The 27,365-nt window shown below is 30.7% G+C and overlaps 1 protein-coding gene across 1 annotated transcript; it reads left to right on the plus strand.

Annotated features, from left to right (window-relative positions):
- The first annotated feature begins 2,610 nt into the window (after window positions 1-2,610).
- Window positions 2,611-25,396, plus strand: LOC134701492 (serine palmitoyltransferase 2-like). The gene is made up of 13 exons (XM_063562646.1): window positions 2,611-2,747; window positions 2,989-3,181; window positions 6,582-6,755; window positions 10,144-10,298; window positions 11,812-11,957; window positions 13,114-13,238; window positions 13,811-13,904; window positions 14,614-14,719; window positions 15,448-15,667; window positions 15,980-16,106; window positions 16,964-17,099; window positions 22,325-22,454; window positions 23,553-25,396. The coding sequence occupies exons 2-13, from the start codon at window positions 3,104-3,106 to the stop codon at window positions 23,634-23,636; spliced, it is 1,575 nt and encodes a 524-aa protein (XP_063418716.1). The 5' UTR covers window positions 2,611-2,747; window positions 2,989-3,103; the 3' UTR covers window positions 23,637-25,396.
- The last annotated feature ends 1,969 nt before the right edge of the window (window positions 25,397-27,365 follow it).

A 27,365-nucleotide genomic window follows, 5' to 3' on the forward strand; every position in this document is an offset into this window, starting at 1 on the left:
GCAATAACTACAGGTTACGGTATGACCTTGAACACTGAACACTTAGCAAAAACTACCGGTGCGCACAATACATCAATGCGCGCTATACATACAAAAAGACGGTAACCCCTATAGTAAGCTGTAAATGGCTCTAGCATGCCAAATGGGAAACAATTCAAAAGGAATAAATAATTAAGGGCATCATTTATGCTAGAAACTATAAACAAATAAAACCATGATGGCAGAATGCAACCAACAACATATATTTGAACATAGGCACATGCTAATATTTCATCCGAATATTGTCTATTCCCTTTCAACTAGATATATAAGAAGATGTGGTATGAGTGCCATCGACACAACTCTTTAGGGTGCTATAAACAGTTTCGTATAAAAAACTAGGGGTTATTCCCTGACTAAAAATAACCATGGAGGGAAACCCCTGTTTATTAACTCAATTGGTGCAAAAGTATCATGTTTTTTGTGTTTGATTGTAAAAAATAGTTAACTAGCTTTCCATTATTACAGGTTGAATGATTGAAATATTTTTAAAAAGGCAAGGTTGATTTTCATCGGATGAAGTTGAAGTCCAATCAACTTGAAACTTAGTACACATGTTTCCTATGCTATGATCTTTCTAATGTTTTAATGTCAAATTAGAGTTTTTATCCCAATTTCACAGTTCAATGAAAATAGAGAATGATAGTTCGATTGGGGTATCGATGGAGCGATGGGCACATTCTTGTTTATTTATATTTTTACATGCACTGGATTCTGCAACGTGAAGTTTAAACACTAACATCTGTAATATTTTCCTTTACATCATCTATATATATATATATATATGAAGCATTTATTTTAAATTTGAACCCTCTCTTTAAAGTTAAGTAAGACTGTAAAAAAATTAATCTCAATTCAAGCGTAGTTAAAAGAAAAACCTACTTGGAACATCGCTGAAATGATAAATCGTCGATTAAGTTCAGAATAACTTACTATCTGAAAGCGGTGACAAATAAGTAAGTGTTTTAGTTTACTTTAAATTTATATAATGACACATATTTTATATTTTCATAAGCCATAAACCATTCCCGAAGCAACATCATATCGAGATCATGCCCGGTATATTGTTATTTTTTTTTTTTTTATAATTTGGATAAATGTTTTTCATTGTTATAAATCAAATATGACAATTTGAGTCAAATCGGAGAACAGGAATTTCACAGCTAGTGTCCCTTTAAGAAAAAAAAACAAAAATAATAAAAATTAATAGAAAATGAAAAAAATAACGGATTTTGGAAAGTATCTATTTTTTCACTCTCAGTATAGTATAGAAAGGGCCAGGATATTCGTTTTTGTTCGCCAAAAAAATATACACTAATCTGAATCTCCTCATATTCAGTAATTTAACTTTTATCATTGATACTGAGCACTTTTTATACAATTTCAAATATGATGAATTCTATATTTGATACTAATGAAATATGAAAATATATTACCATATATATAGGTTCTACAGAGAGAAATTTAATTTTCAAAATAATTAATAATTTGTCGAGCACAGAAATGCTCTCGAAATATTTTTTTGAAAAAATGTGTTTTTAACTATTTAATTAGCAAAAAAATGCCGAACTTTTGGCCAGTATGTAAAAATGTCGTGATTGTTTTTAAATTTGGCTAAAAAGAAAAAGAACCAATGCCTCAATGACCTTTGGCTTTGGGTGCGGTCATTTATTATTTTACCATTTTGACATTAATTTAATATTAAAATAGCCGCAACTGTATAACGTAAGGGTACCCAAATTGCACCGAGTACCCAAATTGCACCTATTTAGAAAAAAATAGCAATAAAAATCTTACAAGATTTCCTAGAGACTAAACAAGTTGTATTTTTATGATTTGATACTATGCCCGTCTTTCAACATAGGTAGACATATTTAGTTATACACAAAACGTTCACAGTATTTATCAACAGATGGACTGTTAACTGAAAAAAACAAAATGTACGAAAACGTCACCATGCGACGTCATCAAAACGTCATCTTTTTAAAATTGGCAAATACAATATATTATAAGTATCCATTTCGTAAAATATGAATAGTAAGCATGGACAAATATCCAATTGTTCAAAATATTTGAAGAAATTAAACAAAAGCTCGGTTATTAGACTTTTGATGATGTAAATTTAAGCATGGATGCAATTTGGGTACTCCTCATTACAGAATCATGGATAGTTTGGAGGTTGATTCAAACCCATTTTTTAATGACTCAATATGGACTAAAAATTAAATTGGTGTACCTATATGACAAAGAAGGATAGGGCTACAAAATAAACACAGTATGGACATTTTTTTCCTGATCATAAAAAAACGTAGGTGAAAAAACTGTCAAAATAGGTGCAATTTGGGTACCGTCACGTTAGGGTTTTGAGCGGTTTCTTTTTTTATTAAAAGTTATTGAATATCTCTGTGATGTTAGTTTGAGAATTTATATAGTTACAGGCATTCAATACTTTAAATCCTTGACTATGAACAGTTGATGTAATATTGTTACGTTATGCTGTTATAGCATAAATTACACATTACGCTGACACGCACTGGACTAGTGGATACACAGATTTTTATTATCCAATCAGAATTGCGGTACATCGTACGTTTATACACACAATCGAACCACTGTCTGAATAATCGCCGTATCACACTTATTTTTGCGGGAAAGTTTAAATTAACTAGTAAATTGGGAATTATCAAGTCGTAAACCAATCAAATACAGTAAGTAATTTATATAATTTCTTAATCTCAATCATCAACAATGATTTATGTAATATTTTCTCAATGAAATTAATTTTGTAAACAAACTTGTCCACGCCCCTCTCCCCAGCACGACAGCGGTACATGACCATAACTGTTGTAAAGATTACCAGTCGTGACTGCCGGGGATAACAAGTGATTCAGCTGTTGGAAATTTATGTTTTTATAATACAAATGTTAGTTTGATTTTTTTACTCAACAGGTGAACATGCACAAGGAATAATAACACACGTGTTACACTATAACCGACATTCCATCTGCACAGCTAGTGTGTAAAATTGCATAAAAGATCGCATGACATTTGTTTAAACTATAGAATGAAGCATCAAAATGGAAACACGGTCATAACAAAAGATGGAATTAAGCAAAATGGACATTCTTCAAATGGAACCAAGGTATGTTTCATACATAAGTTATAAATATAAGACTATTTACTATTATCGATACACATCGTACTATAAATGATTCAGAGTATCTACACACGTACAGTTGTCCTTACAAACTCTCACATGATAAAATGTAACCACACACAAATATGTCTAACAGCCGGAGGCTAATTATGGTCCACATGACACTACAATGTAAACATTATTTATAGATGATCATGCTAGGTATTACATATACCTAAATATTTCAAGATATAGTTGTATAAATCAAGGATTTGTATATCCTTGTATAAATATATAAATAAAGATATTTTCTTGTTAATTAAAGTGTTGGTTGAATATAAAATTTGTGATACCATGATTAGCTTTTATATAGATATTGATTTATCAGTGCATGCTCTTAGTGCATATGAAACTTGACAACTGAAATTTAAAACCCTTGAGAGAAAAATGTTTTATGCATAAAAGATATTATAGTTATATCTTTTTAATCTCTTTCCAAAGACCTAAGTGCAATATTTCATTAGAGCTGAAAGAATTATTTCGAAGTACTTTAAGTACATGTTCCTTCTCAATGTCGATTGATAAGAACATGAATACCCATGCCAAGAAAGACCTATTATAGATTTTTCAACAAGATAAAAAAAACCTGATCATTCTGTCCTTTAAATTATTTTTTAACCAAACTTCAATTTTATATGTATAGTGTCCAAGACCATAGACTGAATTTAATGATTTTATCAGATTAATTGTCTTGAGGTCAAACATTGTCAAAGTAATTTACCACTAAAAAAAATCAATTTCATATAAAAAAAACATTTTTTAAAACATGGTAAAAATAACTGATTTGAGGTCTGAGTGTGATAACATTTTGACAGTTCAACACTAAAAACTGTATTGCAAAGTTTACTATGAGAGATTTTTATGACATGTCATTTACTGAGAAATAATTAATTAATACACATTTGAAATTTAATTTATCTAATTGGGTCATACATGTATATGCTTTTTTGCATTTTGCAAAAATCATATTTTTTATACATATATATGTATATAATGTTTGTTCTTTTGTTGTTATTTTTGTATGATGTATTATGTTGATTTATATATGCCTTCAACCCCATTGGGGTATAAATGTGCATTTATTCAATAAACTAAATTAAATGAATAAATCAACATCAACATGATCACAAGAGAGACATTCAAAGTTATTATACATGCAAAGCAACTACAAATTTTGATGTATATGCATAAACATGTAGAGATACAACACATGTAAATTCAGAAATAAAGAATTTGTTTCTCTATATCCTTTTCCCATGATTTGGTTATATGGTTTATTAAACTAAATCAAGGAGGTTATATAAGATAACCTAGTTGACTAAAGAAAGTGGACTTTGACCTGTAATGGTTTACTTTTCAAATTGTGACATGGATGGAAAGTAGTCTCATTGTCACTCATACCACACCTTCATATATGTATATCATTTATAAAGATAAATTCTTATATAAAGTAAAACCCCTTTTTGATTTTATCAACATCTGTATAAATGTATCTTTTGTATAAAAAGTTTTGTAAAAATGATTGAATAGCCTATAATTACATGGACAATGCATTGTTTACATTCCCAAGGGGGAAATGTTAATTTATTTGTCAGTAATGACATAACACATTCATCCATTTATAAACTAAGTTGTCAATTATATAAATTATGATTTACATTTGTTATTTGTATTGATTTATCCAATAAATTTTTCAATAATTCTATTGCTAAGCAAATAAATTAAGCATACAAAGCAAACTTTGCAAATTATAAGAAAAAATATACAAAAAAGTCATGTACATGTGCAGGTATTCACAATTCATAAAGATACACATGACATGTACATGCTTTCCAATCAACAAGAAGTTGCCATGGAGAATTAAATGAAATGTAAGATAAGATTAAATCAAAGTTTGTTTAAACATGATAAATATGAAATTGCTCTTATTCAAAATATGACATAATTTCATGGTTTGTTTCACATACTTATTTGTCAGAAATGACAAAGCTCCCAGATACCATACACCATGTTTATTAACATGATTTGATATTAGCTATCTTATGACTGATTTTCATATTGATATTTTAATCCACAAAAACTGATAATGACAGCTGGACTAACATTGTATTTGCCTTTATGATATAGGGGTTGAATTACACATGTTACATGATAGAAGTTGTAACTTTTATTTAGTCATTATATTTGCATATATGATAAAGTGTTTGTATATACACATGTAACATGATATATGGGCCCTCTGATTCACAGCCTTTCTTGACCAGACACTTAACCCCGCCACTTTATTTATGTATGTGCCTGTCCCAAGTCAGGAGCCTGTAATTCAGTGGTTGTCGTTTGTTTATGTGTTACATATTTGTTTTTCGTTAATTTTTTTACATAAATAAGGCCGTTAGTTTTCTTGTTTGAATTGTTTTACATTGTCTTATCTGGGCTTTTTATAGCTGACTGCAGTATGGGCTTTGCTCATTGTTGAAGGCCGTACGGTAACCTATAGTTCAATGTTAATGTTTGTGTTGTTTTGGTCTTTTGTGGATAGTTGTCTCATTGGCAATATTACCACATCTTCTTTTTTATACTTGATTGTTATTCATTAAAACTTAAAATCAAAAAAAATCATAATAGGAAAATAGGTTAATCTTGATTATGATTTATTTGATAGACAGCCAGTTATCAATGAATTATACAGTGGTTCCCAAGGCTTTGAGAAACCAACTGGAAATTTGGTCCAGTGAACAATTCTTCTTTACTGTACCAGACTTTTTTTAAGGACATTTACATATTTATGATTTTGACAAAATTAAAAATTGTATATGTCATTTGGTCCAGTGAAGCTTAACACTTAACTGGACCAAACTAATTTTGTCTGGCAAGATCTGTGGTGACCATGTAAACAACTGATTATAATCCCTTATGTCATAGCTGAAGCTATAATTGAGTTATCTCCCATGCTAAATATCTCAAATTATCTCCCTTTTACATATCGAAATTTTTTTTTTTTTTTTTTGTAAATGACATTTTAAATGACCTGAAGTCTCATACAATATATCATGTCATAAAATTTGATGATCCTGAGTCAAATTTTGTGCAATATATATACATGTATAATGTTTTATGACTTTTAAAAAAGTCTCCTAAAATAAATGCCATTGTACCATGATCATAGATCACTCAAACACTGAAAAAATCTGATGAAGGTGATAGATAATATAGTGAAAAATATTGTGTTAATAGAAATCATGAAGTAGAACACATTTCATATTACATTGTAAAACTCTGTACCAACAGCCCGTTTCAGGATGTGTTCAAGACAGTTTTGTTTTATATTTCATTTTCTTTTTTGCAGTCACTACCTGAGGACCCAAAGGATTTTCAAGAGAATTTTGAAGAAACCCCTATTTATATAGCTGTTTTAACATATTTATGTTATGGAATATTAGTTCTAGTAGGACACATCAGAGATTTTCTTAGAAACACTGGTCTGGAAAATGAAAAGGCATGCACAGAGCCCAGACAATCGGTAGGTATAGAACTTTGATATGAAACTGTAGTATGAATTGATCCTAACAATAAATAATTTGTCATTTAGGGGGTACCAAACATCTTGACTGAAATAAATTTGGCTCGTTAATTTGCATAAAATTTTATTTTGACTCTTTCACATAAATGTAAGAATTTAAAAAAATTTGAACCACACACTTTCTCAGAAAATTTCATTGGACATATAGCAGTTTCACAAACTCAAATTTTGATCTTCGAGAAGCTTAATATTTCCACAACAATACTATGTGATTAAAACCTAAAGCTGATAATAGAGTTATCTCCCTGTAGTCTTAGGTACCAACTATGCTATTCCTGATATTGATATATTCAATTTAGTTTTGATTTTATGTCTAATTATTAAGTTGCAAGACAATTTGATTTGAAATCAGCAGCATTGGCCTTGTTTAATGAATGACACAAACAAAACATACATAAATGTTAAATGTTTTTAAAAAAAAGAGTCCAAAAAAGCGAACTAAAGATACCAACATTCATACTCATAAGTTGAAAATAAATTGACAAAGCCATGGCTTAGAAGAAAAATACAACCAAACAACAGAATGCAAATAGAGAAAACCAAAGACTAAAAGCAACACAAACATCTAGAAGTTTCTAGTGTGTTTACTGCTTGAAATATATTAACCCGTCTATTAGTAAACAAAATCAAATATTTCTAAAATATTTAAATTAAAGCTATTTAAGATTGACTATTTTATTTTGATTTCGATGTGAAGAAAATCTTCATTTGTAAATTGATTTAATATACACATAATACACATGTAATACAGTTATTTATAAAAAAAAGTATAATTTCACATTTTTTACAAACTTATAGAAGGTAAGTGTTAAGTTCTGACCATAATCAGTTTCTTGTTTATATGTTCTGTTTACTGTAAATTCAGAAAATATTGTGTGCATTTATAATTGCGATTTTTGAAGAATGGATAATTGTGATTCCTGGAAAATCAGAATAGAGTTATATATATCAGATATTTAAATCAAGGGGTACAATCAAAATCACATGATGGATATACACACACCGGAAGTAACAGTCGAGCAGACCGCTTGAAAGGTTAGTAGTCGTATTTACTTGTTTATATCAATAAAATTTAATATATAAGGTAGTGCACCGAATGTCGAATACTATCTAGTTTTGAAATACACAATTATCCTTGCTGGAAAACGTGCAGTTAATTCTAACACTTCGACATAGTTATCCGTCTAAAATTGGGAACTGTGTCGAAGTGTTTGCAATAACTGCACGCTTTCTAGCAAAAACAATTGTGTATTTTAAAACTACATACTATCCGACATTCGGTGTGCCAACTTATTAATCAAAATTTAATTGATATAAACAAGAAAATGCAACTACTTACCTTTCAAGCGGCGAGTTCGACTGCAACTTCCGGTGTGTGTATATCCATCACGTGATTTTGATTGTACCCCTTGTAAATGCCAGTTCTTATAATTGCTATAATCACCAAGTCATAATATTTGCATTAATGAAAACCTTGCAATAATTTCTGAATTTACAGTCATGAAAGTTCATATGTTCACATTGTTTTTTTACCATTTAAAATTTTTGATGGACTTCTGATACTTGTAACAATGTGTTGTGATCCAGGCTCACATATAATAGCAATATGGATGTTTTATAGCAAATTTATTGCATAAAAGCAATAAAAATACAAGTTAATGACAATTTTCTTCATTTGTGGTTTTGTTGCCTACCGGTAATTAAAAAACACTTATCCATTAAACTGGAAACCAAATTGTCAGTCAAGTACTTTCATGTAAAAATTATAGAGTCAATGAGGTACCTTTATTATTTTCTGAACTGAGGAAAGCAATTTACCTTCTGAATTTAAACTATGATGTATGGTAAAAAGTAAAGTATGTACATGAACACATTCATTTATAGCTCACATGTCAGACCTGAGTCTGTTTCTTTTTGGTCTTTTGTGGATAGTTGTCTCATTGGCAATCATACCACATCTTTTTTATATAGTATGTACATGGACACATTCATTTATAGCTCACATTTTTTTGTAAATTTTTGTTATCTTTTACAAAAATCTTCTCCATCAACTGGACCAATTGAGAATTAAAATTAACCATAATTTTCAGTAGGGTATATTGTTTGAAAAATGTATCCAATGACCCTGCCAATCAACCAACATGACCACCATGGCTAAAAATAGAACATATCAGTTTTCTATGTAGAATTCAATGGGAAAATTATTATTTCAAATCAACTCGAACACTAATTTAAATAATGATCAGGAGACTTCAGTAACTATTGTTATACTACACTGGGATTACCTGCTTTTAATTTACATGTGACTACTGGGCCAAATTAAACCAAACTTGATCTCAATCTTTATTAGACATCTAATACTATGTATTATGATTTTAACCTTTTTTAAATGATTTCCAAAACCACAGTAGATACAGGTGAGCGACACAGGCTCTTGAGAGCCTCTAGTTACAACATTCAGAAATATATTAAAGCTACCAGTCTCTTTTCATTGTGTATAGATAATTGCAAGATACAAAAGTTTCTCTTTTCAATTTATTTAAATTTTATTTGTTGACTTTGAAGAAGATTGTTCAATTTATTTAAAGACATGGATCCTCAATGGAGCCTCCATTTGGTTGTGCAGGATGTACAAATCTGCATCCATGTCTGGTCAGAATGCCGATGGTAAATCTGTTGCCTCATGTAGAGAGAGTGCAATGTTCTTTGATTAAAAAAAACTTTGCATCAACTCTTTAAGGGGTCTGTAGGTGGCCTGTTGCAAGGCTAACTTTCTGTCCTTATCCAGTTTACCTTCATTTTCAGTTGCAGTCTATATATAACTCCCAAAAACCATATTAAAGGACCTACCTATCATATGTAACGGGAAAAGGGGGGGGGTCTGATCCTGTATCCTACTTTTTGTTTTATCAGAGTCTCATATACTGCTTCTTGTTGCCATACTAGCACACATAATTTCCTTGTTTCCTGTTGTCATGCTAAATTAATTGACCTTCAAGTGTCACGCTTAAAAAAATCTGTTAATTTTATAATAAATTTAGCATCTCACTTAGACCCCCTATGAGACCCACTGTATTGTTAATTTGTCTTGTTATGCTGAACCATACTTTTGTTTTGGTATCAGCCTTTGTAGAATACCAGCTACAATTAATTATTGTGAGGTAGGACAAAAAATTGAGATTACTTTTTTGTGCTGAGTACAAAATAATGCAATTGAAATATGTTGCCTTTTTATTTGCAAAATGTATCCCCGAATTCACATTGCAATTTTCAATTAATATATATCTAAAATTTTCTGAATTAACAGTATTCTTTTTTCTATTAATAGGGATTTGTACCACTATTTCAAAGTTGGGAAAGTTTCTATACACGTCATGTATACAGAAGGATTCGTGACTGCTTTAACAGACCAATATGTTCAGTGGCAGGACCTACCATGGATGTTCTGGAAAGAACTACATCGAACCATTGGTGGACTGCAGAGTATGTATATCATAAAGAAATAAATCATATAGTTTTTAGGCGGAATCCAATATTTACTTAATATTAAATAAGTTCCTCTGAAAGTTTTTTTTTATTAATATCTAGCTGTTAGAACAAAAAATATGTTCATAAAACTGTATTTTGTTTATTTGTATCCGTAATGTTAAATATATTTTAGACGATCTTTAAGTTTCAACCCGAATATTTTTCTCATAAAAAATTTAACTAATGTTAAAAATAACTGTGGGAAAGCATTTTACAAAAAATGAAAACCTTGCATTTAAATGACTAGATGTTATATAATCAGTCAACTATGAATATAGATTCGACACATGTCTCCTACCTCTCTAAAGAGATACAGATCACCACGCATATCTCAATTATATTTAATTTTCCAATATTGAAAGCTATATAATTTGTCAAGCATTAAGAATATATTTGATTTTATGTGTAAAGCAAAATATTGTCCCATAAAAAAAAGATAAAATACATTTAGATTAAATTAGTATAATAAGGACAAAATTTTATGATTATCTATGATTATAAATATTTACATTCAATCAAAATTCATAATAGAGGGGGGATTGGACCTTTAGCAGGACTCTGGGATAGGGTGTTTATAAGCTCAAGATTTCGGGATTGAACTTTTTGGGATCGGGGGAAATTCTTTTTTCGAAATTTCGGGGCCTCTTGATTTTGTGTTTTTAAGCGTGGAATTTTTGGGATCTGTTTTTTTTCAGCCCCCCTCTCTTAATAAGGAATAGGATACAATCATTCAGAATTTATTGTTGGATTTTTTTGAAAAATAGACCAAATGCAAGTTATATTATTGAGATTTCCAAAACAATCTGCTAACAGACATATATGTATCTGATCAATATCAGAAAACAAGTGCCTATTGTTGATATACTCAACCAGTCGCATTATTCGCATTTGTTATTACTTGCAATAGCATCTGAATACTATTGATACAGAAATTATTGCAACATTTTTATTCTTGCGAAAAATGCACCAGGGTTGTAATTGCAATATTAAAACTCACATTTTGAAATATTTTATATGAAATAAATAGGAATTTCTTAATTTTGCAAAAGTTAAAATCACAAAAATTGCAAAAATCGCAAAATCGCAATAATAAATGCATGCAATAATTTCTAAATTTACAGTATACAGTAATATACAGATTACACTGGTTTATTTAGATGTAAAACTACAAAAACTGCGAGTTCAGACACACAAATCTTAAAAAATATGCTGTCTAATATTGACCACATATTCTTTTGGGTCAACAAGGGTTCAATACTGAACAATACATTATGTTGCTCATGCATAATTGTCATTTTTTTTACAAATTCATAAAAGTATATAATAAAAATTTAAATTTTTGTGTATACCAACCATTTGTATACAGATTTTGATATTTTATGTACATGTTTTGGTTTTGAATTTGTTTGAATTTTCTTATTCAACTACTATTTGGAGCTTTTAATTGATTTTATAATTATTATTTCAGTTTGACAGGTAGATCGCATAATGTGATAAATCTAGGGTCATACAATTATTTAGGATTTTCTGATTGTAAAGGACCATGTGCAGAAGCTGCTGAAAAGTCAATACTGAAATATGGGACTGGAACATGTGCAAGTAAACAAGAGTTAGGTAGGTTATCCAAGCAAGAAAACCATAACATCAGTAAATTATATTCTGTTACAACATTATTTAAGGAATGACTGTAATATTTTTTCTGTCAAAAGAGTTCACGAAAAGTGGCGGTCCTCAGGATTTTACCATCAAAATTTTGCATAGGACTGAGACAATTTTAGTATTTTTGAATTCAATTAATAGTGAGGACCAGCAGATTTTTCCAAGGACAACCAGGGAAATTTTTTTTGGCGAACTCCGAGTCAATAAAGAAATAACATTAAAAATGTGGTAACATGTTGTTTATAAGTGTGCACCACTTTTTTTATGTTAATTCAAATAGACATAGAAAAATATTAATGTCATTCCTAATAACTTAATTCTAAAAAGGAGTAAATAATGATAAAAACGTTGATGACATTGCGGTCAAATGACCAAATTATGTCTATGAGCTACAAAACACTATCAGCCAATCAAAAGACACGTTAAATCCAAAAATTAAAAAGAACTGCAGATGGTGTACACTGAACAACAAATGTTCAATGATTTTACAGCGTGTGACTAGAATATAATTATCTCCCATGTAAATGTTTTAAACAAAGACAACTTGTCTCCCTTGTTATATATTAGATAGATGAAAAATTTGTATGAACAGATTTGGATAGTAGTCTAATGTAAACACATGACATATGTGTATAACATTACAATAACTATAGATTGCTTCTTCTTTTCTACTCATATTAATTATAAGTTATACCATGCTATTTCCAAAATTGTGTATGTGTTGTATATAAGCAAAACTCCTTTTTTGTTGTACATGTATTTCATAACATCTACTTTGACTCCAGGAAAACACTAAGCAAATATTAAGTTCAGTTTCGAATCTGCATTGCATATATAGGCTCAACCAAGTTATAACTGTCCATTTAAACATTTTTCATTCTTAAAATTTGTTTTTGTTCACAAGGGGAAATAACTCAGATTATAAAAAACCTTATGATTGATTGTCTTATATGTTGCAATATTTTATTGATGCTGTAAAAAATAAAGGTACTGACTCCAGTGTTCAATCTTTCCTCCCATTGAATTTATATTGTGTTATGTTTCTTGTAGATCAAAAGAATTGAATTTTTGCAAAAAAAAAATAAAAGATCATTAATTACTTACTTTTCAGGATTCTTAGATATACATCAGAAACTAGATCTAATGGTAGCAGAATATCTTGGGATGGAGGCAGCCATCACTATGCCAATGGGATTTGCTACTAATTCAATGAATATGCCAAGTCTAGTTGGAAAGGTAATGAAATTGCATAGCAAGATTTATAGCTGGGATATGAAAATATTCAAATTCTTCAATTGTCCAAGGACAAGACTTAGAATTTTATAAAACAAAAAGACCTGCTGGATATTTTTTCACTTGTCCGGTATAATTTTTGTTACATAGAAAAAGTTGGATTGATTTTACTGTACAATTCTCTCCACCCCTAAAAAGACTGATCTGTTATTATTCTCATTCTACTGTGGATTCATGTATTTTCAGGGATCGCAGAAAACTTGCCTGTTCGTGGATATGTGATTTCATTGTTATGCCATAGTCTGCATACAACCTGAATAGTAATTTGTATTGTGTTGAGCATTTATATTCGTGGTTCACCTGTACTCACGAAAATTTGTATCAAACAAATAATAATGAATCCACAGAAGCCTGAGTCTTTTGTAGACGAAGCGAGCGTCTGGCGTAAATATTAAATTTTATTTCTGGTATCTATGATGAGCTTATTCTCATACAATTTATCCTCTTCTATTCACACAATCTTGCCCACAATTTATTAACCACAGATTGTAATGAAAATAATCTTTTTTTTTCAGGGCAGCCTTATACTTAGTGATGAATTAAATCATGCTTCCTTAGTACTAGGATCCAGGTTGTCAGGTGCTACAATCAAAACTTTTAAACATAATGGTACGTATGTCACAGTCAATAAGTACTTGAAAGAAGTATATCGACTGAGGGTAAAATCTGAGGTTGATATACTTCTTTAGGTAGTTATAAGAATATGCTTACTATTGCAAAGGGTACATGTGTTATAATAATACTGTCAATACATGTAGAATAGAGAAGAAATTTATTGGTACATGTTGTTGCAATGGTGTCACAAAGTGTTGAGGTTTTTAAATTATTTTTTTTTGGATTTTTAAGAAATACATGTGCTATATCACTATTGTATCTGCTGTTTTCCGTCTATAGTGAAACATAAATGAATCAAATTAGTTGGAATAAACAAAACTATAAGATAATGATATATGCATGATTCCAAAACCTCAAACGTCCTTCTATACTTAAAGTAGTATAAGTAGTTCATTCAGTGGCCTTGATGGCCGAGTGGTTTAACTAATTCACCCAGTGGCCTTGGTGGCCGAGTGGTTTAAGTAGTTCATTCAGTGATCAAAAGCCTCAACACTAAGATTTCAGTATGCAGAGAAATTAAGATAAGATAGAAGAAAAGTTGGATGACACATGGTTCTGTCTTCAATTAGACAAATAAGTTGGGTGGTTAGAGTTTGAAGATAAGAGATCGGTTGGCGACTGAAAAATCCAATTGAATTGAATCCTTACTTTATTATAAAATTTACTATAAAGACAATGTTAGATTTGACCTTTTTTTTTCTAGATATGGCAGATTTAGAAAAGAAGCTTAAAGCAGCAGTTGTAGATGGTCAACCAAGACGAAGTCGAGCTTGGAAAAAAATATTAATTGTAGTTGAAGGAGTATACAGGTTAGAAATTTCATAATTCCTCTTCCTCTACTTCAATTTAAAAAAAACAACTGAAATTCAGTTCAATATAACCAAAAGAAAAATGTGTCAGAAATGAGTATCATTTCAATGTTTTTAGCTCCATGGTTATGAAATATGGCTTGTCAAAGTAAAGTGTACATTAAAAAGAGGAGTTAAGTCAAAAGGCAACAACTGATCACTCTAACACATTAACAAAAAAAAGATGTCTAGACTGCAACATATGACCTCCATTAATTGAAAAGTGTCTACCCTATGTCAGGTTGAAGTTTTGATATCACATGGTACATGTAGGTGTCAAAGTAAATCTGTTTCTTCTAATAGAAGATCCTCTGCAAACTTTGAAAATAAAAATAGCTAAGTACCTGCTTCTGTTGAATCGATATACTCTTTACCAGTATTCACGCTGAATGGCAGCCAAGGCAGCCTAGGCTTGTAAAATTGCTCGGGCCTGAAAAAATCATATCTATAGGCCAACAGAATCTAACTAAAATTTTTTAAAAATTGAGCTCTGGGCCTTTAGATTTAACAGTTCATTGTGAAGACTGCTATACCCCTTATTCTGTTTTGTAGTATATTTCTTTCTGTGGAAATAATATTCCAGAATATTTCTGCCATTTGGAAACTGATATTAGAATTGGGCTTTTTAGTCATGACAGAAGCCAGGGAGTTTCAATTAGCCCTTGAATAACATTGTATATTTATTCCAGTATGGAAGGCTCAGTGATACGTTTACCAGAAGTCATCCAATTAAAGAAGAAATACAAAGCCTATGTATATTTGGACGAGGCTCATAGTATTGGTGCGTTAGGAAGTACTGGTCGAGGGGTTGTAGAGTATTTTGGATTAAACCCTAGAGACATTGATGTTATGATGGGAACATTTACTAAAAGTTTTGGTGCTGCTGGTGGTTATATTGCTGGAACTAAGGTATGTAAGGGGAGAGCATAACTCGCAAGAAAATCATATTGCCTTTTTTTTACCATTCCAGGCCAGAATTCTTTTATCTTTTAACGTATATGCTTTAGATATTTATCTTTTAACGTATATGCTTTAGATAATTTGCATTTGGATAGAATAAGACAAAAACCAACATACAATTTTGTAATTTACTGAGATCTAACTAGTTTATTGGTTACTATTTTTTATTTGTTTTATTTGTAAAGCCATATCTGCACAAATTTGGAATGGAAAGGGAGATAACTATCAATTTAATAAAAAAAAAAATTTTTTTTTTTTCAGCAACTGATAAACCATTTACGTCTAAATTCCCATGCATCAATATATTCCCCTACAATGTGTCCTGCAGTTTGTCAACAAATTTTATCATCAATGTCTATAATGATGGGGAGGGACGGTACATTAGAAGGTATGTATGTATGACAATTTACATTTAAACGAGTCTAAATTGAAAACTACGATCAAACATATGATTGTGTTGGATAAAAACCACAATTTTTATATGTGTGCATGTTAACAAATTTTGTTGTAGAAGGGTCTAAATACAGCACAAACATCATTTTCCAAAAGACCAAAAAAGTATATTTAAACAAAACGCATATTTATATTGATTAAGGTTATTTTTTTATAATATTTATGACATAAGGTAAAATGCAATGCAATCTTTTTTGAATAGCAAAAAGGTTCAAGTTAACTTGAGTTTTTGAATGTCGAATTTTATCACGTTTGGTGGTGAAAAAAATCATGTAAACAGATGAAAAAGCATTGTTTTAGACTTTAGAAACACCATTTACAAATCAGACATATCAGAAAAGAATATGAGCAAAAGGGTCAAGTGAGCTTTTCTCATCACTTGGTATTGTCTATTAAATTTTCTCTGAAACTATTCGGACAATGAAATGCAAATTTTAAACTTTTATCTTAAAAACTGCTTTGGATACAGAAAATCAAACAGGGGTAGACAAATTTTGATATCTACCTTATAAAAATAAGGAGATGTGGTATGATTGCTAATGAGTCAACTATCCACCAAAGGTCAAATAAAGTGAATGTAAGCTATTATAAGCATCCAGTTGGCCTTCAACAATAAGTAAAACCCATAATGTAGGGTTGGCTATGAAAGGCCCTGACATGAAATATATGAAACTGATCAATCAAGACTAAAAATAAGTGAATATTGCTGTAATTGTTTAAAGCTTTTAGTTTTGATAGGCAAATTCAGCCAATATTGTTTCTCTGAGATGTTTATTAATGTTCTTTTTTCAGGCAAAAAAAGAATAGAACAGTTGAAATGGAATACCAAATATTTTAGAAGAGAGCTCATAAAGAAAGGTTTTATAATATATGGAAATGACAACTCACCTGTTGTACCTTTACTAGTATTCTTCCCTACAAAACTAGGGTAAGTAATTAGTAGTATAACTTTATCCATGACAACAACAAAATTAGTAGTATAACTTTATCCATGACAACAACAAAATTAGTAGTATAACTTTATCCATGACAACAACAAAATTAGTAGTATAACTTTATCCATGTCAACAACAAAATTAGAAGTATAACTTTATCCATGACAACAACAAAATTAGAAGTATAACTTTATCCATGACAACAACAAAATTAGTAGTATAACTTTATCCATGACAACAACAAAAAAAATAGTAGTATAACTTTATCCATGACAACAACAAAATTGGTAGTATAACTTTATCCATGACAACAACAAAAATAGTAGTATAACTTTATCCATGACAACAACAAAATTAGTAGTATAACTTTATCCATGACAACAACAAAATTAGTAGTATAACTTTATCCATGACAACAACAAAATTGGTAGTATAACTTTATCCATGACAACAACAAAATTAGTAGTATAACTTTATCCATTAGTCCAGTCAATCTAAGTGAAATTTGGCCCAACCTTAAACAAATTGCAACAGAAACAAATTTGGTATCATTTGAAAGCTATACATGTCCTTTATCAAATATCAAAAGTCCTAAGAAATCGTAGTTGCCGAAAACCCCCTTTTTTGGGGGAAAAAACCTCAATTTTAATGAAAAATCGCTGAAAACTGGATTTGTTGTATGTAATGAAATTATGAAAAAAATCTTCAACTGACATGATTTCAAATAGTTTTAACTTCTTAAATCATGCAATATCAGCGAATTGAAAGGCATTAGACCTAGTCAAGCCAGTTTTGGGGTAAAAATTGATGATTTTGTCCAAAAATCGCTGAAAACTGGATTTGTTGTATATAATGAAACAATGAAATAAATCTTTAACTGACATGATTTCAAATAGTTTTAAATACTCAAATCATGCAATATCAGCATATTAGAAGACAATAAACCAAGTCAAGCCAATTTTGGGGTAAAAATTGATGATTTTGTCCAAAAATCGCTGAAAACTGAATTTGTTGTATATAATGAAATTATAAACAAAATAATTAAATGATATGATTTCAAATAGTTTTAACGTCTTAAATTATGCCATATCAACTATTTAAAAGGTATTATACCCAAGTCAAGACATTTTGGGGTAAAAATTGGTTATATTGTCAAAAAAACATTGAAAATTGATATTTTCTAGTTAAAATGAAATTCTGAAGCAAATTTTCACAGCATATCATTTTATTATGTACACACATAGTTTCTCAAAGTCAAAAGGCTGTTCAATTGTCTTTGTATAAATAATGTTTTTCAAATAAAGATATATCATTTTATTTGAACTGTTAGTATTTCAATATTTACGTTGAAGTTAAGTCACACTGTGTAAGATTTGGTGAATTTGTACAGTTTATACATCGACATTCACCACAGCCTATTGAACAGTCAATTCCATGTTTCCTGCAAGTACATCGCTTGCTATCACAATTCTGCTTACAATTACAACGAATAATTTTCAATAGTTTGTCTGGTGCAGGTGGTAATGTTGATCGAATTGGAAGCAGTTTATTTCCTGATGTATACCAACCCCATTCGATTGGGTTAATTTCTACATCATCTTGAATCCAGATTTTACTTTGGTAGAACGTTCTTAGAGAATGAAATTTAGCTGCATTGGATGTAGGCGGCAGAGAGTGTACTTGTACGTACCCGACTAGAACCTTGGAGGCAAATTTCCTATATCTGAGCAGATCCAAACTTTCTAACTCTAATCCTCCATACAGATGAAGGAATATTTCCTCTCCCGCTTTTGCTATTTCGTTATGACTTGAGTCGTTCAAAAATGTCATAGCTTTCTCTTGCAGGTACTGAGATGACATGAACTTTTTCAAAACTGCACCCTTTCCGTGTCCAAATATATGTGACACGGTGTCACAGCCAGTGAATGCATGAATTACAGGCAAAATGTTGCATATAGTCTTCCCTAATGTTTCCTTTGTTTTCTTTATGTCCCATATTCGTATTCTGAGGGTGTTTTGTTTAGGTTCAGAATTGAAGTAAATGTTATGATGATAGGATTGTGACCTGGAACAGAGTATCACTAGCAAATCGGTGTCTTCTCCAATCACTATTACCTGGCTATGTTGTGAATGTTGTACAGCTGCCTGAACGATGGTTACATCAGCATCATCTGGTGCATGTACTACTTTATAATTGCTATCTTCTAATTTCAAGCTAAGCATTTTAATAAATCTCTGTTTGTTATATGAATTTGACAAGAAAACCTCCTTTTTCGACCTACATGGCATATCATCAGTGAATTCCACCTTTGGAGCCAAGATTCCCTTTGTACGGCGCACATGTGTTACATCTTTTAATGTTGGTGTATCGGGGTAACCATCAAAAACGATGGTTGCATCTGCATAATGTTTGATGACATACTGAACATAGGACTCACAAATGCTACTGAAAGTCTGTCCCTTTACCCATGGTATGCGGTGTATTAGCGATCCACCATCTAAAACATACTTAATATGTTCTGTGTTTATTTCTGTAGTTTCACTTTTTAACAAATTCCAAATTGAGTCAGAAACAACAGATTTATGTGCTTCTCTTGGGAGTCCGTTGCTATCGAAAAGGGAAGAAGGAACGCTACAAAGCTCATATTGGAAGATTACAGATATGTCGTCGAAAAGCGTATTTGCAACTGCCGTGCATCGTTGAAACAATAATTGTGGGTCCACCTCTACAAGTTCACCATCTATTTTGACGCTTGTTTTGTTGCCAAGTGTAATAATCTGTTGTTTTATACGGAAGGTATAGTCCATTATGTTTTTCCCTACTAAAGACTGTATAATTCCTTTCTTAACTTCTTCTGCTCTATCTGCATTTACAGAACTGTCTGCTGTAATACCATTTTCAATGTTCCGTAGGGAATCATCCCCTTTAAATGGGTCCCGATCTTTTATGAAAGAAAGAACAGTTAGTATGTCATCCTTATCTTGTTTCTGTCTAGCCTGAGATTCTTCTTTGTGTTGCTCACTTGTGTGATATCCTATACCTGTTAGATCTTGCACAGCTTGGTTCATTTCTCCACATGCTGGCACCGACAACAATTATTGTGACCTCTGAACATCACCCATACCACGACCTCTTGTTAGACCCACTGCAGTTTTTACACTTCGCATAAGTACTTGCTCGATCGTTAAATCGGAGGACAGTCCAGCCCAATACCTTTCGCTTCTACGCATGACGTGATGCCCTTTTTGAAATGCTGCAAATACTTCTGGATGATCTTTTGGTAGTTGTTGCATTTTCATCAAATATACATAAGCAGATTTTGTGTACAAATTGTGACCTGAAGCTGCTAGATAAGGTAACATTGCACTTATAGCGTCTAAATGCAAGTTCCAATCACCTGTCCTTTCAGCTTTAATGAATTTTCTCAGAATTTGTACCATTGTTATGTACTGGATCCAAAGCTTTGATGTTCTATTTTTCTTCTTTCACTCAAGTTGTGTAACCATAGTATTCTCTATTGTTTCCAAAATTGTACTGTTACATGCCTCAGATGTTGCAATGTCTCCTTCCAATAACTCTGTATGTAAATCAGCTGCTTTATGTAGTATTTCACTTCTGTTTTCGTTAACTTTATCTAAATCATCATCCTCTTGGCCAGGGATCTGAATGCCAAAAATATCGGATGTCAAAATGCAGTGTAAAGCTGTGTCAATAAGCATGTGTGCTCTTAGTACACGTGCTACAGCTTTGCCGTTGAGTATGTGTGAGACAGCATTTGGAGCGTAGATCAGTTCAAGAATTTCTTGAATCCCAGAGTTATTCATAATATGACCAATACTTCCAAGAAAACTCATTTCTGTATGAAAACCGCCTAACCTCAAGACTAGTGACTTCAGTTGACTGTTAGGTTGCTCATTTTGCACAATGGTCAGTGCTTTCCAATATAGTGGTTGGTCAAATGTTAGTACAGGTGATGTATCATATCGAGTTGCTAGATTGCAAACGAATGTCAATGTTGAGTAGATACAGGACATATCTGTTGCGCTCATGTCTATCATTGGGAGAAAGGATACTGTAGATTTTCCTGGATATTCTCCTTTATGTACCATTTGCCGTTCTGTTTTTTTTTTTTTTTTATCGATAAACGTTAAATGCTTGGATTAATGTCCCGATTGGCTTTCCATAGATTTTTTTTTTGGTTATAAGACGTTTTACAGAAATGCGTTTCATTTAACCATGGGCTTCAGTCTAACATTATTTACGATGTATCAATACAATTAATCAACATTTAACTGTTAACAATACATTAAATCGTAGGTAAGCGTTTCAAACGTGAATTTGATGACGTCATTTATCTTTTCTTGTTTCTGTCAATATGCGCCAAATTCAGTACTCATACGGGTTTTTTGTACCAATTCTCGTATTATATAGTAACTTACCTTTTAATAAATATTCTTTGTCATTCTGTATTCACTAAATTCGTCAAAACATCGCTCAGAATCAACCAAAACAAAATGTTCATCTATTACGATTATTCCCTTTGTATGTATGGCGGCCTTTGTTAAACATATTTTAGACGTTTTAAGACCATGATATAAAATCGCAAAAAAAAAAGACTTTAGACCATTCCGATTTCTTAGGACTTTTAGTATGTTTGATATAATGACATTATTGACGGGTCTGAGCAGAAAAACATTCTGTTGCAATTTGTTTAAGGTTTATCCTAGATTGACTGGACTACATGACAACAATCAAATAAGTAATATTACTTTGTCCATGACAACAACAAAATTAGTACCAATTAAATAATATTGAACTAAAATTTTATTGAGTTAAGTATTGTTATGATTCATTTTGTAATTGCAAGACACCTTTTCTCTCTGGTAAAATGGAATAATTTCAAATTCAGTTAAAATTGAGATATGAAAACAGATGAATGGAAATGCAACTATTCCAAAAAATGAATTCTATGAATCATCTATATCATTTTTTGAAAGAAAACACCAAGTTAGTGATTTTGAATTTGACTGACCAAATAAATGCACCAATTATTTTTTTTGGACTGGCAGAAGACATTTATGATTTTGAAGCAAAAATTTTGATATTTTAAAGATTCTATGAGTGTGTATTGTGAGGGAAAAGATGTCTTCAAACCTGTTTTATTTTTTTTGTTAACAAAAGCCTGTGAAAATAATAATTAATGTCATTATATTTCAGAGCTATCAATAGAATGTGTATAGAAAAAGGATTAGGGATTTGTGTCGTAGGCTTCCCTGCTACTCCAATTATAGAGTCACGTGCTAGAATGTGTTTATCAGCAGCTCATACTAAAGAAAATCTAGATCAGGTAAGTTGGACAAAATATAACATATGTCAATACCTTAAAAAAAAAAGGGGGGGGGGGGGGAGATAGAAGGACAAATCAAACTCATATGTTGTAGAAAGACCAACAAATTCATGGTAAAAAATGATCTAAGAATTTGTCCATAGTACATGAATGCCAAGCTCCTACTATCATTTTCTATGTTCAGTGGAATGTGAAATTGGTGTCAAAACTTTAATTTGACATTACAATTAGAGAAAACATATCAAAAGGAACATTTATTTTAGATTTTATGATGACTCGATTTCAACTTCATCAAAAACTTAAACCTGAAGCAGGACAGATATCATATGTTGATTCTCAGAAAGTAATTATACTGAGAAGAGAGTTGTCTTGGTCTTTTTTCTCCTGTTCTTTGGTTGGATTATTAAGGAGATAACTGTATTTTAAGCTCCAAAGGCATGAAATGGTGATTTGAGGGTAGCAAACTAATTTTACTGGTGTCTGTCTGAGCTTAAAATACAATATTATTATCTCCATTCTAATTAAACTGACACAAAGAACAATGTCAAATCATACTTTAAAATCTGTAAAACATTGTCTGTGTCTGGCCAAATGTTTTCAGAGCATCAATTGTGAATTGATGCCATGAAAATTGGTGCATTAACCAATCAAAATGAACGATACAAACATTGTTGCATTAGAATGACACATTTGGTTTTTCCATTGTCTATTCTAAGAACTGAGACATGTGAAAAGAGGAAATGAGATAAATATGAAAACGAAGATCTACCACGTAAACCCAAGCTTAGGGAATACATGTACAAACTTCCTTTCTAGCCTTAAATGATATCACATGCTCCAGAAGGGTAGGCTTTGCCTGAAACACATGTCATGTTGCTTTATGATAGAAAATTTTGAAATTTTTTAGATGGAAAATTAATTAATATATATTGAATTTGAACAATATTTCTTTTCCAGGTTTTCACATTTTCAATTTCTTGTATCTCAAAAACTATCAAATGCAACTCAAAAATTTTGATTTTTATCTTAATGTGATGAAAAGTGAAATGCTTAAAATATTAAACACTGAATAATGATAATATTATGTATATATTTCAGGCTATTGCTATTTTAAGCGAAGTTGGTGACGAGCTCATGTTAAAATACTCAAAGAAGAAGGTTTTACGAAGGAGTGATTCATAATAGCAGCTATTCTGTCAAGAGTACTTACATGTTTTTCATAATTTTCATCGTATTCAGATTTGTGATACATGTAATATACAGACATAAACATAAAACAACTTGTGTGAACAAAGCCTTATATTTTCAAGATTATTTGAATGAACAGGTCTTGCCATATTTTTCTGTAAAATGTTGCACTTTGCTGCCCAGAACATGTTTATCTTATGAAATGGTTTATAGATTTATTATTAAATTGTCAAAAGTGTGTACCAATTGCTAAAATGTTCAGTTGTGAAATATGATAGAATTTGTTGAAATTAATGTAGTAAACTACATTTCTGTTAATTGTACTTTAAAAAGAACTCGTTTTATTATCTGAAGACTGTTAAATGAAAATCTACATATTACACAGAAAATGTAATAAATGTTCAAAGAGGCAAGTTTAGAGTTTGTCTTGATCTATTAATGTACAAAAACATCATTGAGATTTTGAAGTGGTCCCATTTATATATTTATAAAACAGTCCTTAATAAACTAGTCTATTTAAATGAAAGTATTTTTTCTTGAAATTGGTTAGTATATTTGGGTATTGATTTCTGTAAAGTATACATTTTGAAGTAAAGCATTCTTTTTATTCTTATATACTATATGATCAATTTGAATGGTTACTGGTATGCAGTTTCATATTTCACAAGACGTCTTGCTCAAAGAAGGTTTAAATGGTTGAAGATTTTTTTTCAACATCTTCGTAACCTCAGGTTGCTATTTTTTTAGGTTTTGTTTGTCTTGTTGATTTGCTGACTTGTTGCTGTTATATTTTTTTTGGCAATTTCAGGTTATACATAGCTCTTTATTTGACATAAACATCATTGGTTCAGTATAATTTTTTATGTGCCATAAAAGAATTTAAACCATATTGATTTTATATTATTGAGAATTCTTATTGACACATAAAAACAATCCACAAAATTAAAAATAAACAGTGCAGTAAAACATTCAAAGTTAATTGAGATTTTGAACACCAATTATCTACTTTAATCAAAGGTTTTATAGGGTAAAGGTGGTCTAAGGATAAATTTCTGGACAAAGTGGAGACAACTCTTGATATTTTGTGCCATATTGAATTGTGTAGTTCACATTGCAATCAAAACCATACTCATTGTTCCCGTCATCCATAGACAGCTAGATATTAAAAGTTTTTTAAACATGTTTTCTACTTTTCATTTTCATAAGTACATTATACATAGAAATATATTGCAATTATCTGCAGTAAATTTTTCACATGTTAAAAGGTACCCAATAGTTAGACTAAAATAGATCTGGCTTGTTTAGTTTCTACAAAATTTTGACAAAATATTTACTTTGACCTGTAGACAAAAATATGAAAAGTTTAAGAAATTTTAACCACATAATTTACAGGAATAACTTCTCCATTCATTGGATATATAGCAATTTGACAAGCACTAAATTTGATCACTGAGAAGCTTGATTTTCTCGTTTATAAAAGTCTGTGATTATAACATCAAGCTGATTTTTAAAGAGTTAACTCCCTTAGGTGTTCTGTGCCCACTTACAGTACATTATTACTTGAACAATAGTTAAATATTGCATAATTTAATCTTGTGTTATTATATTGAGATACAGTCGGCATGTTATTATATTTAGGTACTGTTATTTATTGAGAAGAAGCTATTGATTACTTATTGCCTACTTGATTTTGAAAAATTATTATATTTTGTTTTTTATCAGATAACCTTGAGGAAATGATAAAATTTAGATTTTTTTTTTCTTTTTTTTTTTTTCTAATTTTAAATATTTGTCCTCTGTATTAATCTTGCTTAAAGTAACGATAGGTCGGCCTCGTACCTACTGTCGTAGAGACCCGTGGTAGCTGCCACAAACTGCACCATTTCAACAGCCTAACCAAAAAAAGATATTTTCCATTAAGATTTTATTGTTATTCATATGTTTTTGCTTTTCATGTAAATCAGAAAAGACCACTGTGGATTCTTTTCGTCTTAATTTAGAATAAGCAATGGATGTGAAAAAAATGTGACTTTCTTTTTCCCATTATTTTTTTTATTTTTTATATTCTTATAAAATATGATAGTTTCTTTATTTGTATGTTATCATTGTGACATATTTGTTGATATATGATTACTTAAATGGCCAGTTTTATGTTTATAATGCGTTAAGCTTTAAACAAGTTCTGACAGATGGGAGAATATTTGATTGAAGAGGTCAAATATTGGCTCTTATATTTTTTCTTTGTTTATAGCATTTCAAATACATGCATAGTTTTTATACGACCGCAAATTTTGAAAAAAATTTCGTCGTATATTGCTATCACGTTGGCGTCGTCGTAGTCGTCGTCGTCCGAATACTTTTAGTTTTCGCACTCTAACTTTAGTAAAAGTGAATAGAAATCTATGAAATTTTAACACAAGGTTTATGACTATAAAAGGAAGGCTGGTATTGATTTTGGGTGTTTTGGTCCCAACATTTTAGGAATTAGGGGCCAAAAAGGGCCCAAATAAGCATTTTCTTGGTTTTCGCACTATAACTTTAGTTTAAGTTAATAGAAATCTATGAAATTTTGACACAAGGTTTATGACCACAAAAGAAAGGTTGGGATTGATTTTGGGAGTTTTGGTTTCAACAGTTTAGGAATTAGGGACCAAAAAAGGGCCCAAATAAGCATTATTCTTGGTTTTCGCACAATAACTTTAGTTAAAGTAAATAGAAATCAATGAAATTTAAACACAATGTTTATGACCACAAAAGGAAGGTTGGTATTGATTTTGGGAGTTTAGGTCCCAACAGTTAAGGAAAAAGGGGCCCAAAGGGTCCAAAATTAAATTTTGTTTGATTTCATCAAAATTGAATAATTGGGGTTCTTTAATATGCCGAATCTAACTGTGTATGTAGATTCTTAATTTTTGGTCCCGTTTTCAAATTGGTCTACATTAAGGTCCAAAGGGTCCAAAATTAAACTTAGTTTGATTTTAACAAAAATTGAAACCTTTGGGTTCTTTGATATGCTGAATCTAAAAATGTACTTAGATTTTTGATTATTGGCCCAGTTTTCAAGTTGGCCCAAATCGAGGTCCAAAATTAAACATTGTTTGATTTCATCAAAAATTGAATAATTGGGGTTCTTTGATATGCCAAATCTAACTGTGTATGTAGATTCTTAATTTTTGGTCCAGTTTTAAAATTGGTCTTAATTAAAGTGCAAAGGGTCCAAAATTAAACCAAGTTTGATTTTAACAAAAATTAAATTCTTGGGCCTCTTTGATATGCTGAATCTAAACATGTACTTAGATTTTTGATTATGGGCCCAGTTTTCAAGTTGGTCCAAATCAGGATCTAAAATTATTATATTAAGTATTGTGCAATAGCAAGTCTTTTCAATTGCACAGTATTGTGCAATGGCAAGAAACATCTAATTTCACAACATTGTGAAATAGCAATTTTTTTTTTAATTAAGAGTTATCTTTCTTTGTCCAGTATAGTAAGCAAGAAATATCTGCAAGAATTTTTTTTAATTGGAGTTATCTTTCTTTGTCCAGAATCAACTTAAATCTTTGTTATATACAATATACAATGTATATTCACTTTTTACTACCAACTGATAAATTTAAATAATCTTGACCATTCAGTGATAACAAGCAGTTTTTTACATCTTAATATTTTATGATGTATTTAAATGAGTAGTAATTGTTGCAAACTCCATTAGAATATTTTAAT

The sequence above is a fragment of the Mytilus trossulus genome, unplaced genomic scaffold (assembly GCF_036588685.1).
Source record: "Mytilus trossulus isolate FHL-02 unplaced genomic scaffold, PNRI_Mtr1.1.1.hap1 h1tg000244l__unscaffolded, whole genome shotgun sequence".
NCBI lineage: Eukaryota > Metazoa > Mollusca > Bivalvia > Mytilida > Mytilidae > Mytilus > Mytilus trossulus.